Source organism: Macrobrachium rosenbergii, chromosome 18 (assembly GCF_040412425.1).
Source record: "Macrobrachium rosenbergii isolate ZJJX-2024 chromosome 18, ASM4041242v1, whole genome shotgun sequence".
Lineage (NCBI taxonomy): Eukaryota > Metazoa > Arthropoda > Malacostraca > Decapoda > Palaemonidae > Macrobrachium > Macrobrachium rosenbergii.
In genome coordinates, this window is record NC_089758.1 from 5,841,734 (window position 1) to 5,858,213 (window position 16,480).

Here is a 16,480-nt window from a genome sequence, read left to right on the forward strand (position 1 = left end):
CACACACACACACACAAAATTTACGCAAAGGAAGGGAGAAAGAGAGAAAGTGAAAGGGATTTGGACTGATGGGAGGAGCAAAAGAGGGACGAGAGAAAAAGCTCGGGAAGGTCAGGTGCAGGGGAATTTTAGATCTAGGGGTGCGGAATGTCAGGAAATCTCTCTCTCTCTCTCTCTCTCTCTCTCTCTCTCTCTCTACTACTACTACTTCTACTACTACCACAACAATAATAGGGATAATAATGACACTAACTCAACACGAAAATTTTCCCCCATTCTGACCTAAAGATGGAGCTTGGCGAGTAATACCGTAGACGTTTGCGCATCGGAATCAATGGCCTTCAGATACACATACATGCATATACGTTCATATATACACACACACTTGTATGTATATATATAATCAATATACATACATACATACATACATACCTGTGGCTGAATGTGTAGCGTAATGGACTGGTATTCTCAGGTCCCTGTTAGTAGTTCCTGCGTATAGTGTGCAACACTCGAGTCAAAAAGTGTCTTAAGCGGAAGGGTCCATCACTCAGGAGACACCCCCTTAAAGGGGAATGACTGTTAGAAGTCTTGTGCTCTAGAGTTACTCCTTGCGGGGGTGTCATATATTCCATCTTTAAACTCCAGTCGTTCATGTCTTTATCAGTGGTTGAAAATAATGAAAATGTGCGTGGATGAAAGAGAAAAGAGACTAATCCAAGCCTAACAATGCAAACTACCTGTGATCATTCTACTGAATGAAGATAAGCGTAATGTGAAACTTAGGAGCACAAGGACGTCGATTCACAGGCTATTTAAAGTTAAAAGTCTTCAAAACCTTAATGTTAACGAATTGTTCTTAATTTGACTGGTAACGCGATAATACTTTATTTGCGTTGAAAGGACTCTAGCTTAGTGTCATGTATAATTTATGTATCTTTCATGTTGTATCTAGTGAGTTGGATATTTAAAAGGTTTTAAAGTTTGCACTTTGCAAACTTTTTCATTCCTTGTTTTTTAAGCAACGGTGTTAGTCATCACGTTTTTTTCTTTTTACTGAATTGCAAGGCATGAAAAGAATATATATGCTTTACGGATGTCCGCTCCTCCACTTAGGTCCTGAATTAAGGCTCTCGTGAACCCGGATGCATTGTATTGTTTCGAAGTCTGCTTGACTCAGTCAGGAGGGGGTGGGCGGGGCCGGGAAGAGGATAACCACTGCTTAACAATGACCATACGTAAATTACTGCGCCAGTTAGCCGTGTATCTGACTCATCCTCCTCGTCGTCTTGGAGATGATAATGATAATGATGATGATATGAAGAGCAAAAACACGTGGACTAAAAGACCCTTCGACCAGGACGAAAATGCATTCCATAACGATATGTATCTTTGCTCCAAGACGTTCGGAGAGTGAGGAAGATGGAAGAAGAGAAGAGACGAAAACTTTAATAGCCGATAGTGATAGAAGCGCTTTAACACAGGCTCAACATGGGAGGTAATTTACGGATAGTCATTATAGGTCAGTAGTTAACGCGCTGATTTAATTATCCTTTTTCCATCCTGAGTCTGAGTCAAGCAGTCCTCAAAAAAGACGAAATGCATCCGGGTTCAAGACAGCCTCAATTCCGGACCTAAGTGGAGAGTGGATATTCATGTCATGCAATTTCAAATCATACAGACCATCAGTGACTATTCACTGCCTTCCGAAAAACAATAGGTCATGATGACGTTTGGAAAGCGGCAAAAGTGTACGTATTATTTATTTATATATATATATATATATATATATATATATATATATATATATATATATATATATATATATAGATATATAGATAGATAGATATATATGTGTGTACAGTATATATATATATATATATATATATATATATATATATATATATATATATATATGATATAAATATTAAAACGGATTTTAAAAGAAACGAAAAAAGATTACAAAGTATTCCAAACATAACCCCAAAAAAAAACCACCAAAGCGATAAACTCTCAGGCAAGTCTTCGTCTGCGGCTTAAGTCTAATAATAATAATAATAATAATAATAATAATAATAATAATAATAATAATAATAACAGAATACAGAATTTACGCCAAAGGCCACGAGCTTAGACCTATGAGGTCATTCAGCGCTGAAACGGAAATTGGCAGTAAAAAGGTTTGAAAGGTGTAAAGGAGGAAAACCTCGCAGCTGCACTATGAATGAACTGTTAGCAGAGGGTGGAAAGCAAGATGGAAGAAAGAGAATATAAACGGAGGTACAGTAAAAGGAATGAAAGGTGTCGCAGCTAGGGGCCGACAGTGCACCGCATGAGGGTCACTGACGCCACTACCCTTTACGGGGAATAAAAATAAAAATAATAATGTATTATTACTTACCATTATTATCAGACAAAATCTACCTGGAAGTAGCGTATACCATAAACAGTCTACTGCTATCTGGCATTGTCAAGAAATATCTATAGTGTTAAGAAGTTTTATCTGTTAAATTGGCGGTCATTTAATTTTAAATAATTCGTACATAGGAAAAGGGAAGAACATTTTTCCGTTGCTTGAAAAGGAGATTCAAAATCTTCCCGTAATTTCACTTGATATTAGCCAAAAATGTGTGTAGTCCGTATCTGTCATTTCTCGTCCATGCCTACTTAGGATATCACCGTGGTCGAACGTGTTTGTTATCATATGTTCGAGCACCGCAGGAGGCCTAACGAGCTGAAGATTGTTCACGAAAATTTCCGCCCTGAAAAAGCTAGCCAATGCGTGGCATTAATTAGCTATTAACATATTACAAGGTTTGTGGAAGTTTCAAACAATGATACTAACCTTTGGTTTTTTCTAAAGTGCAATCAAACAAAATAAGGGAGTATTATACGGTTTGTAGTAGAGAATTTTTTTCTAATTTATATTTACTTTAAGGATTACGTGATTTTTTTATCATTAAGAGAGTTTTCCTGTCTTTCTACAACTTAAGTGATGACTGGGTAGATTTCTAATAAAGGGTGTGGAAACGCTTATTTCCAGCCTGAAGATGGACTCAAATTAGATTTTTGCTGGAAAAAAAATGAAAGTCTCCCTTACATATACGTGTAAGAGTGCATTTGCAGACTACAAATCACGAGAATTTAACACAGAAGTTACCTTTGGCACGGGGATTTTTTCGTGCGTGCTAGACCTTTTAAAGGTCCGGAACAGAATATTATGGATATGAAAAAATCCTTATCCTTTACTATTTTAGATATTTTGCGCGTTCGAGAAGTTATCTGTCCCTGTTTCCTAACAGCATAAGGTTATTGCCATAGTTCTGGTGACCAAATAGATTCATGTAAAAAAAAAATGCAACATAACACCTTTATGCATGTATAGTGTCTAGTCTTATCAAACGGGCGCCACTGAAACGAAAACGTCCTACTAGCCCTGGTAGCAGGAAAATATGACTGGACAAAAAACCATCTGTTCTGTAGAGAGAACTGTAATAATTGCACATCTCGTATAATAAAACTTGAGTTGATAATCCATCTCGATAACCAGGAACTTTGGATATGCCTGTCAAATAGAGAAATGCGGCAACATTACAAATTTCCCACTTTTTCACGTTTATCGTCTTCATGAATCAGCTCTAAGACCGGAAAGTTTCTAAATTTATGTGACTGCGTATGTATACTTCAAATGCAAAACTGAGCAGATGAGCCTCTGATATTGTAAGGATGGCAAACCAGCCGAGAATTTAGCATGGTTTAAATTCTTGACTACCTTGACGTACTGTTTCTGAATAATGTATGTATTCATGATTCAAGTATTCCCCCCTTTTTTTTTAAATCGGTTTGTTCATAATGATCTGAACACTGCGCTCCCTCAATATGACCACTGCGTTTGAAGTCTGGAAATTTGTTGGCTTTTGATGTGAAACCCGATGATCAGTCGACTCCCTCATTAAAACGTTTTAAAAAGAATTCAGTGTTGTTTGTTTGTGAGGTGATGAAATGCTGCCGCAAATGGATACTGTATTTATTTCAAAACTTGTAAACAATGAGGGGTATCTGATGGATACATTTGCATGGGTGACCCATTTTAAATATCTGGTGCAATGAGTAACCTTTACCTTTCAGTCAGCAATGTGTTCACATGGCGACTGATATTTTTCCGAATACACATTTTTCCATTTTCTCTCCGTCCGTATTGATCAGAATGGATTCAGGCCACTATTTAGGGATAAGTGATCCGATATGACAATTGCGTATTATTTACTTAATTTTATTTTATTCGTATTTATTTCAATTCTTGCGTTAAGTATTGCCCGACTTTTTCGTTCCGGTCTTCTAATTTGTCATCCGATCTGCCATTTCCTGTGGGTTAGAACGATTCCTCAGAAACATTCAAACGGATTTTCAAGAGCGTACTTGACGCTGCAGGAAGGAACTGGGCCGCGAATCATTGCAATAGTTTGGAGGTTGATCCTTATCTTGTTGATATCAGAAGAAGTAACTTTCAATCATGAGACTTGGCAGGACGAAATAATGAAAAGCACGGCTACTATGAAGCATCTCATTAAAATTGCCGGTTATCCAAATCCATGTTGAAGCCTCAAACTTGCGGAAAATTGTTATAAAATGTTCCCTAGTATCTTGTTTCTACTGCTCTTTCGACTCACTGTAAATGTTAAATTGTACGCTTTATCTTAAGTAATGCCTTGGTTTATGACGTTTAGTTTCTTTGGGTAGTATGGTCTAGCAGTGAATTTTAGGTTTATAGCAATACAGATACACGAAATAAATAGGAAGCTTGCGTTGTAATAATTATTTCCTTAAATAAAATATAAACAGATTTCACTTCTGCTCTTGGCACTGAACTGATGAACAAGGTGGTGTTTGCATTATATACTTCGATTTAAAGTGGAATGTCAGATGAAATATATTTGAAATGAATGAAGAGAACAAGTCCATAAAAATGGAAATAATTGTCAGGCGTTCCTTATCATATATGTTAAAATTTTTGCAAGGACGTGACTTTTAAATTTCCATTTAGCAAAAATTACTTAACAAAAACCCTCTGCTTAGCACACAAGGTCTAGGACGGAGCCATAACAAATACACTATATTCACTAACCGACCTCAGTTCAGAAGAGATTTAAGAGAGTACGTGTTGTTCTCCATTTTTTTGCTTGTAGGAAAACAATTTCTTCTGGGATACTGGCGGCTTCCTTTAACATTTTTTGTTCTTCGTCACTGGGAGAGTAAAAACCCACGCGGCGCTCGATTGGTTCTGGACGTTTTTCTGCCTGGCAATTCAAGCTATTAGATCACTCTCGGCCACTCGTTAGTTTTTTGTTCGTGTTGGATTTTCCAAGGAGTCACGGGCAAAAAAAAAAAAAAATATAAAAAAAATCCAGATTTGTTTTTTTCGTGAATTCTTTCTTGACTTGGAACGAAGGCTGACTGACGCAATATCACGATCCTCGGAGTTTCGTAAAGAGAAAACAGAACATCTGAGATTAAAAATCTTTGCAGATTTTTGCGTTTAAAAATAGTCTATAATTTTTTGCGTTAAGGATAAGTGTTTTTGTGGAAGTAGCAAGATCGTGTTTGAAATGAAGGAAGACAAAAAGTATAAATTTGGAACTACGTTGATCATAGGATGCTTTGGGTGTTTTTCTTGTCGCCATTGATAATGATATGAATAACATATCTATTGCACGTATCGCTGTGCTCTAAATTAATTTTTGTAGGTGGACAGTAAGTAAAAGTCTGCTCAAGTTAGATTTCGTGAGTATCTCAATCTTTTATCTAACTAAGGAATCAAGATCAGCATGAATATTATAGTGTCGTTTTCTTTCAAGCTAAATTGAACTGAATTAAATATAGAATTAAGGCTAAAGGCCAAGCACTGGGACCTATGAGGTCATTCAGCGCTGAAGTGGAAACTGACAGCAAGAAAGTTTGAAAGGTACAACAGGAGGAAAACCTCGCAGTTGCACTGTGAAACAATTGTTAGGAGAGGGTGGAAAGTAAGATGGAAGAAAGAGAATACGAAAGGAGGTACAGTAAAAGGAACGGAAGGGGTTGCAGCTAAGGTCCGAAGGCACGCTGCAAAGAACCTTAAGTAATGCCTAAAGTGCACCGCATGGGGTGCACTGACGGCACTACCTCCCTTACGGCGACTTTCAAGCTAAAGGAAACTCGTCCCTGCTTCTTGTATACGACATTCTGCTTACAGATCGACTTGAATATACTGCAATTTGGAGGGACTACGAACAATCCACATGCCATCTACTCCAAAAGTCTTGGCTACAACTTCTGCCGAGGAATAAATAGCACCCTTATGTATCATGATTGTGTGAATGAGCTGTTAAGAGATTAAAATACGAAAAGTATTTTGTTGCATATTCTTCTTCTTAAGAAAAGGAGACTTCCGGTTACGGTATGGGGGTTCATATCCTCCAGTTTTCCGTTTTTCAGGTGTAGTTGTAAGGGAGAAATATCTAGAAGGTGGCAGTAACTAGGACTTTACCGCCGTTAAAAATATTTAGACTTAAGAACTGTCCACATTTGCTAGTATCCTTAATGGTAGCCTATTCAAAGTTTGGGTAGAAAATGCTGAATTTTCCAGCTACAGAGTGTGTTTAGTTTTAAGCGGTACTTTCTCGGTTGTTGGTGGTGTTATTTCCTGTGTAGAGTAATTGCCATGGTCTCACTTATAGAAACTGGAATGAATTTCAAGTGCAGCCTCTAATGCCTTCAAAACTAAGCTAGATTTGTGACGATATTCATACACGGACATTATACATATATACGTACACACACACACACACATATATATATATATATATATATATATATATATATATATATATATATATATATACACATATACAGACATACATACAAATCTCAGATTTGGTATTGTGCATAAAAAAGCATACCATGCAGATGATCAGTTTCAAAACAAGGCAATGGCTTTATTATCTAGCTCTTGGGCTGCTTGTCTGCCGCATTTATACAAAATTCATATGTTATATTTAAACCCCGTTTCTAACTAACCGTGAGATTTTGTTCTGAACGAGTTTGGCGAATCCAAAACTTGTGAAGTAGAGTAAAAAAAAAAAAAAAAAAAGTCCAAACGTTTCTACTCGGTCTAACCTCTACCTTCATTGTTGATCGCCGTTTTCTCATTTTTTCTACTGTCAGAATTTTATGTGTCGGAGGCCTTAAAGTGTAACAAATTTCTCATTAAATAAGAAACAAAGGCTACAAAACATAAATACTGACCTCCATTTGCGGCAGCAAAACACTTGTTTCAAGGTCAATCTCCGTTAATGTCATTCTTAGCCTTCCTGAATTAGTTGTAAAAAGATGAAGGAAGGTTATTTCCATGTACCATTTTCATGTAATTAAAAGAAACTAGCGGAAGGCATTATTTTCATGTAAACAAATCACTGATAGTTAACAAATACCAGTTATATTGTTTACTGATTGCCAAACATCCCATTCTCATTACTTTCAAAGAATTGTGTGAGGGAGCCATTTACATACTATCACACACGTAACAATTTGTCATAACTAAAGCTGGTACAATGTTTCCATAAAATAAACCGAGGCTCAAGGAGGAGTATCTTGCATGCAATTATGTGAGGCTTTTAAATCGGCCTATATTCCGCCCTACTGAGATTCGAAGACTATACTTTCCTTACAGACGAAATTACTCAAGGGGTGTCACTTTTCATGCAATACATTGTAATAAATAAAAAGGTATCAGTTCCTTATAAGCCAATGAAGTGGGTATCAATACAATGATAGTCATGAGATAGGTAAAGGCGTGCCGTTGCCATCGTAACTGTTTTCTTAAATGGTTTTGGCGTGTACCTAATGTTTTTATAGGCCCTTTAAATCACACACACACACACACACACGTGTGTATACAGATATACAAATTTTGCTTTTAGAAACCTAACATCTGGCTCTAGAAGATACTATGCTTTTTTTTCCCCCATCACCAGAGCATACCAATCTTCGGAGTCCTGGTTTTCACAGAGATGTTCATCCGATGGTTGATGGGGAAAGAAAACAGATTGAATGACACCATTACATCAGGTCTTGTCGGACTGATCCACGAGTCAACAGTGTAAGTACAGTACTTAAAAGGGCTCTCTCTCTCTCTCTCTCTCTCTCTCTCTCTCTCTCTCTCTCTCTCTCTCTCTCTCTCTCTCTTATTTTTAACGAGGATAGGTTTACAGCGTTCTGGATAATAATAAATCTTTAGTACGATTAGCATTGTCAAATGTGGAGAGTACCAACGTTGTAATTCAGAACTAATAATTTTTGGACGCTAATTTAACACACAAATAAATTTTTTCTTTTACCTATCATGATCCATGCAATGATTAGCTTTTTTCATACCCTCTTTGGAATAAGTAATGCATCAAATTTATCTGTTCTTACGGTAATAATACTCTATATATTACTCCTAGTCTACTCATCCTGTTATGCATTAATCATATAAAATTCATTTCTGTCATACAATGATGAGGGGCTCCTTTCCGGTGTACCTTCGTGATGTCAACATTTATATTAACACACATACACATACACAAGTATATAAGTTTGTTAGTTTTCTCACACATGCCACAAATTCTTCTTTCACCATTAAAGAGTTTAAAAACTCCCCACTGATGAAACACGAATATGGCGCAAAACTGAGAAAACCAATAAGGAAACAATTGATCTGCCAGGCTGCTAATAATTTAGAAAAATAATGTATGAATGTCGGTGCAAACTTATGCAGTCAACAAAGTTTATATTGTGCTGTCGTAAGTGCACTTTTGGAAACGATGGGCGAAATGGCATAATAATTAAGGCAACACTTGTCCGAGGCAAAACGCAAGTGGCTAAAATTATTTAGGATGATTGTTAATTATGTTTTATTTTTCTTGTAAATTACAATATCTTTTAACGGGGAGGCGTTAATCAATTTCACCAAAAAAACTTAAATAAACTTCCAAGGGAAATGATGCTCTTGTATGACTATGAGAATTATTCGGAATACATTGCAGCTCAATTACTTCAGCGTTAGATGAGATACCAAGTAAGAAATAAAGAAAACGAAAAGACGCCAAAACGAAAACTACCGTAACTCGAACACAGACTGGCAACTTTGCAGGAGACTATTTGTTCTTTATTCCGATTTGTTTATTATTGCAGGTACTTCTCAAGCATATTCATGCTGATTGGTTATGAGTGGCTCTATCAGTACAGAATCTTTGAACTGCCTTGGAATTCTCTTTACACCTGGTTTGGTGCTTTTGTCTTCGTCGACTTCTGTTACTATTGGATTCACAGAGCAAATCATGGTAAGCAGGTTTTCTTGAACTTCATACCTCTTGTTTATTTCTGCTGATGCTTGAGTGTCACTTTTTTTGGCAACAAAACTCCAGTTTTGTTAACGAGATAAAAATAAATTGTCCTACAATGTAAACCCTTTGTGCATAGGCCTATGATGTTTTACGCTAGTTTGGTAGCCCCTGGTCCAGAGAAAATGTTCTAACATCTTGATAAGAAGTCCTTAAATAAATTTTCTATACCATGATGTAGGGTCACAATAGTACCGTTGTTTTATAACACAGTTTTGGACGCTTAAAAATTACCTTTACATTGCAGAAGTGAACATTTTGTGGGCAGCTCACCAAGTACACCATTCCCAAGAAGACTACAACTACTCAACCGCACTGCGTATTTCCATGTTCCAGCGTGCGGCCTACATTGGATTTTACCAACCTTTGGCCCTCATAGGGTTTCCTCTATCGTCTGTCGGAGTTCACGCGGCTCTCAATTTGCTCTTCCAGTTCTGGGTCCACACTGAGATCATCGATAATTTAGGCCCTCTCGAATATATCTTCAATACGCCCTCACATCATAGGGTACATCACGGTAAATTCTACCTTTTCTTTCGTCTTCAAGTTAGTTTCGTTGAATCTAACTTCATTAATGAGCCATAGGCCTTGACCTATTAGCAGAGAGTAAAAAGAGTAAATATCCATAATTTTTGTGCGCATACATACTGTATATATATATATATATATATATATATATATATATATATATATATATATATATATATATATATATATATATGTGTGTGTGTGTACAGTATATATATATATGTATATATATATATATATATATATATATATATATATATATATATATATATATATATATGTATATATATATGTACAGTATATATGTATATATATACATATATATAGGAGAAGCCACGGCCAAAATATACACATCCTCAAGGAACAAGGGAAACTAAGACCTCCATTCTCACAAGTTTATTGCCGATGTTTCATGAGACATTTCACATTTTCAAGGCTAAAAAAAAAGAAAATAATTTGCATCCTGTACGGCTTACCGTACAGGATGCAAGTTATCGAATCCGGAGGCCTCTAACATCAGTAACGCTGCTGTACGGTGCAAAACAAATATCAGAGATGAAGATTTTTCAATAGTAGGGCGGGTCTTCAATCATCACGATCTAACTATCCTAGAATCTATTATTATAAAGAGAACTGTTCCCTCGTTATATATTCCATTGTCGTCAACTCAGTTATATGTTGCCTAGCTTTTCCTTTATGCATATTTTCTGTATTCTCTTAGTATTATTCTTTCATTTCGCTTGGTGAGTCTGTGTCTTGGTTCCCTTGACTTGTATCTTTTGCGATCCCTTTTTTTTTCCTCCCTTGTTTCATTTTCATTTATATGCCTATTTTTAACGCTGCATTACCACTTTTTTGTGAATTTTAAATATTTTAATTTTTAAATTTTTTTTTAATACCGTGATTCTATCTGTGGTGCAGATTATTTTCTTTTTTAGCCTTGAAAATGTGACGTGTCATGAAACGTCGGCAATAAACTTGTAAGAATGGAGGTCTTCGTTTCTCTTGTTCCTTGAGGATATATATATATATATATATATATATATATATATATATATATATATATATATATATATATATATGATTACTTTGCATTAGCTAATCATCCTTTTCATGGAATATTAATGACTGAATATAACTTGGCTGACTAATTATCCCGGGAGATGGTTGGGCTCACCACAAATACATCATGAGACTCTCAGGACAAGTATTTTTTTCAAGTACACTATATGGATATTGCCTCTTGTATTTTGAGGTTTACAAGAAAAATTATACTACTGATAACAGAAGGACAATGTGGAATCATCCACATACAATACAGGTGGGGTTTGCTATAATTTTGAAAAATTAAAAAATAAAACTAGAATTTTATATGCCCAAATGGTTGAGGATTTAGAGAGAACATAAGGAAAACAAATTATGGGCTGAGAATAAGGACTAAACTATGCAGTTAACTTTAGCCATACTGGTTCGTAGATGCAAATTCCGTTTATTTAACAGTAACGTTAGTCATATATTTGAATTTAATATTTGGCAACGCTATTTAATCCAAATTCATTCGTTCAGTGCAACTGCAGCGTATTTGGGGAATTCGAGCGTGTTCTATTTGCCATATACGGCTCGAACTTTTCACATCAGCTTATCACTACAAACCTACATCTAAGCGAGACATATAGGCTACATTTATATATAATTATCAACGTTCTTACTTCAAAGAATTTACTACGTTTATCAATGACAGTCTATACTATTTAAAAGTTAAGTATACCTTAGTTTAACCAGACCACTGAGGTGATTAACAGCTCTCTTAGGGCTGGACCGAAGGATCAGGTTTATTTACGTGGCTAAGAACCAATTGGTTACCTAGCAACGGCACCTACAGGTCAAGAACTAAACATAACAGTATGAAACTGACTTCCAACTCTGTTAAATTTTTTAAATTTTTATTGTTAAAATTCATTGTGCTCGACTAACCTTTTTCCATCGTTCATTGGCGAGCACTGAATCTCACCAAATCGGTGGCATCTTTCTCATGTACCCTTGTCTATATTTCCAGTAGTGTTTGAGGTTTCCAGCGGATTAACGGAGTCTATAGAGTCGATTCAGAATTCAGTGAAAAATTGGAAATCAAACGTCATTATTTTATTTGGTCTCAATGCAGAATTATATATACTCAAGGAGTTTAATGCTTACTAACTGTACAAGATCCAACGGATCCGAAAAATAAGTGTTATTTATTATGTCAGAATTTCGGGTACTTTATCAGTGATTCCTTAATTCCTAATGTTTATATTAAATTATATTTTACTGCTAACGGATTTTACTGTTACATGGATCAGATCTTGAAACGGCTAAGGACAGTTTAGTGAAACATAACTGCTGTGACCTAGTGACTTCCATGATGTCACGAGTTGTGAGCCCACAGGAACACCCCATTACATCCATGCTCGCTCTACTCAGCGTTCTGCGTTCAATCGGTTCACTTTCGCCTTTATATCTAAAGCTTACGATTAGGTGGCGTGGTGGTCTCCACAAAATTAATGCATCTCTAGATACTGCGTCACTTTATTCTGACCATCAGAGATTTTTCTTTGCCCTTAAGGAAAAAATAATAACAATGAGACAAACAAAAACTTGAACCTGACCTAGGTCTATTGATTATGATTCTAACCAACAGCACTGGTATCCATTCTATAACAAAAGAGTATGACTTGATAAGGTGTTATTTTCTCTGAGTTGCGAACACTGAATTAACAATTTCCTTTAATTACACTCAGAACTGTCACATACTTGGGTTTAGTCCCAATCTTTTTTCAGTGGAAGGCATTGATGATGTTATCTTATAATGAACCATAAAAATATTCTGTACGTTAAGAAAGGAATGGTTGAATTCCAGCACCCATTTCTTACTATACTTAATGGGCCAAACGTATTACATTAGTTTCAGTCGACGCAAATGTGGTAACACCCATAAAAAATTGGTTGAAGACTGGATCTTATTTTAATTTAATTAATACCACAACTCGCTATTGCTCCTTAATATACTGATATTTATAAATTTTTTCATATTTTAACAGCCATCTCCATGGGACTGGTACTAAACACGGAACTCTTATTGAGTGGTTGTGATCCATAGAATGAAATGTCACAAAAATTTCGTTCACGCAGTTTTGTACAAAGCTTAAAAAAAAAGAAAAATAAAACTGTTGAATCCACAGCCTTGCATTTTACCACTGTGCTGAAAGGCTGTAAAACATCATCAGCTTTGCTCAAAACCTATTGAACACTAATATCCCCACTGCCATGCGCAAACTCCAGTTAATTAATATTTTTTCCAGTTGACAATATATAAACATTGGCAAAAAGCTGACACAAAATACTAGGCCTATAGCGGACTTAATAAGCTACTAACCTGAATCATTGTTCAGCTTGGAAGTTGTTCTTTGGAGGGAAGGTTAGAGCTCTCGGCTAGCACGCTGTTGGCCCAGCGTTCGAGTCTCCGTCCGGCCAATGAAGAATTAGATGAATTTATTCCAGGTGATAGAAATTAATTTCTCGTCATAATGTGGTTCGGATTCCACAATAAGCTGCAGGTCCCGTTGCTTGGTAACCAATTGGTTCTTAGCCACGTAAAATAAGTCTAATCCTTCGGGCCAGCCCTCTCTGGGAGAGCTGTTCATCGGCTCAGTGGTCTGGTTAAACTAAGATATACTTAACTTTTTGTTCAGCTTGAAAAGGGGGAAAGCAGGAGCAGCACTGGCAGTCTTGTTTGGGGAAAAGTGCTTTAGAGCTCGGCTTCCTCTTAATTTTATCTCTTCTGTTTGGTCTGCAGCCTTGGAAGTATCGACAGCCAATTCTTCCATTCCGACATGAATGGACCCACTGGCTTTCCATATCACTAGAAAAAAAAAAAGCAAACTTAAATTTGCAGCCCTTTTAATTCGTTCAATGGTTGTCACTATCAGACACTGGCCATATCGTTAAAGCTCAGGGAAAAAATTATACACACACCTATATATACTGATGTGCGTGTGTGTACAGTATATAATGCACGCACGCACTTACGCAACGTGAACCCTACTCCAGCCGATGTCTGTTTACATACAACCGCTGGGACGATTCGGGCAGATCGACTGATGCATTGTGGGTAAAATAAGTACGAACAATGTATAGTAACAGTCTTCATAATCCTTGACTGAGAAGATACTGCTTTACTTGGCTGGGGACCTTTATTTAAAGGCTTGGAATATTGCTGGTTGCCTAATGTTATGATGGGAATATGCCGCTTCACTTTCTCTTATCCTTGACCATTAAAAGTTGAATTTCGGATGATTGAGTTCATATACTCTGTTGATTCAAGAAAATGAGTTTGAAATTTTCCGGTTTGCAGATTACAAGGGGGGCCTTTCTCAGTTCGCGTCTTTCATAAACTTCTTAATGGAGCTCCTTAATACTTAATTATCTTTGATTCAAAGGCACATTTTTAACGTTATTTCGCTCTGTTGTCTTGTCTGCACTGTTTAACCAACTACTGTATCGAGGAAATAGTCTAACAAGTAGCGTTGCTGCAAAACGCTAGAAGAATTGCAGGATGAACAAAGTCCAATTGATTATCCTTAGGCCTATGAAATGAATTATTGTTATTGTTGTATTCTGAAATGATAAATTTAGAAAGAGCGATCCACTGCACCTGCAATATAGTCATGTCTACAAGCCATGTCACTTTGAAGTTTCAAACAGACAAAATAAACTAGCCTGTCTCTTTCTGTAGCCTTCTATGGTATAACCTTTCCCACACAAGATGGAAAGGCAGTTAGCAATGGCGGAGTGTAATGAGTGAAGCCTCGTGTGTTTTTCTAAGTAATTACAATATATCTCAACTACTAAGCAAGACTAGGTATGACTCGACCTACAGCGTTTTAGGATAATCGAACTTTTATTGGTTGCCTTGCATAGTTTTTACATTTCGAACAAGAAATCTCTGACCTCTAAGTATTTTTCAGGAGTCAACAAATGGTGTTTGGATAAAAATTACGGCAGCGTTTTCATCATCTGGGATCGAATTTTTGGCACTTTCGAACCCGAGCGCAAAGGTGAGGCAATCGTCTACGGATTGACAGATCAACCTCAGACTTTCAACGTCCTGTGGCATGAGGTATGTGACCATCTGACCATTGGAAAGTTAAAAAGACCATAACCAATTTTTTTTTCACGTAATATGAAGCCAGTCTCAAAATTGCTCCTATGAAAGTAAGATTTAAATTACTATACATCAGTATCGTGCAGAATATTCAAGTACATATTTTAATTATAAAAAATATGCATCATAGTATATTTGTTTAATGCCTAATTAAGACAGTGAGGTCACATCAATACCTGGAAATTCTGACCATGTGACAAATAATGTTGATCCACGACATGATATTATGACATATAACTTTAACTCTCAAGTAGGAAAGAGTGAACATGCTTTCTGAGAATTTAATTTCGTTATATACATATCAGTTATGGTTATTGTTAATGAAAATGATAATTTACAATATTTTTGCATAATTTAGCAATGGTAAATATATCAGGTGGTCATAAGAAAACTTTTATAAAAAATACTCGATCATATGTAAATTTCATAGAATTTATGTATATGGTACTATATAGATACTGTAGGTAGATTACACAACAAAATATTCTGGGTAGTCCGCATAAATCTCTGATTTCAAAATCTAGTTGAGTTAATAATGGCAAACTGTTCCTCAGTAGTGATAACATTGCATAATTCGAAACGTTTTAATTCGGTTCCTTGCATTTAAGGTGTTCTATTTTGGAATCATCTACAAAAAGTTCAAGAGCGCGGCGTCCTGGAGCGATTCTCTGAAAGCCATCTTCTATGGGCCTGGCTGGTGCCCCGGTGCACCGCGTCTTGGTGATCCAAACACTTTTCCTAATATCAAAGCACCCAGGGCCAAGTACGACCCTCAGGTCCCAAAGTGGAAGTTGGCGTACATCGTCTTTCACGGGTCTCTGGCGGCTGTTCTTCACCACGTCCTTGTTACACAACTTTTTGTAAGTGCGATTATTTTTGTGCAGTTCTGTAACACCATCTTGAGATTATTTGAAATTTATGTTTGAAACTTTTTTTTTCCGTCTCAACTTAGTTTGTGATAACATGACAAGCACGATAAAGAAAATTCATGTCCCTCGCACCAGTGCAAAATTAGAGGGGTTCTAGGCTGCAATTTAGTTGATTTAGTATCAACATGATGTCATAAATTACATAATCTATTCAGGGTAGTTTATGAGGTGAGGAACAACTAACATCAGGGGTAAACAGAAGTATCCATGATTAGGAGTTTCAGCTTTGGAGTTTCCACCCAGTATCGTATATAATTAGTAACAACAGGATCAGAAAGACTGAGGGGTCAATATTCTTCTTTAAACTGAGGTGAAGTCATGGAAAGATAATAGGGTTTTGCATTCCATGGTTCAGGTTTTCTTGTATGTTCTTAGATTTCCACTTCATATTCACACAGAGAAAA

The 16,480-nt window shown here is 36.4% G+C and overlaps 1 protein-coding gene across 2 annotated transcripts in view; it reads left to right on the top strand.

Annotated features, from left to right (window-relative positions):
* Positions 1-16,480, top strand: part of LOC136848053 (alkylglycerol monooxygenase-like) — a 36,468-nt gene that overhangs the window by 18,658 nt on the left and 1,330 nt on the right. For both annotated transcript variants that reach the window (XM_067120186.1, XM_067120185.1), the window contains exons 3-7: positions 8,010-8,134; positions 9,211-9,359; positions 9,667-9,936; positions 14,951-15,102; positions 15,756-16,007. In XM_067120186.1, the coding sequence (XP_066976287.1) occupies positions 8,010-8,134; positions 9,211-9,359; positions 9,667-9,936; positions 14,951-15,102; positions 15,756-16,007 (948 nt within the window). The remainder of the gene's footprint in view (positions 1-8,009; positions 8,135-9,210; positions 9,360-9,666; positions 9,937-14,950; positions 15,103-15,755; positions 16,008-16,480) is intronic.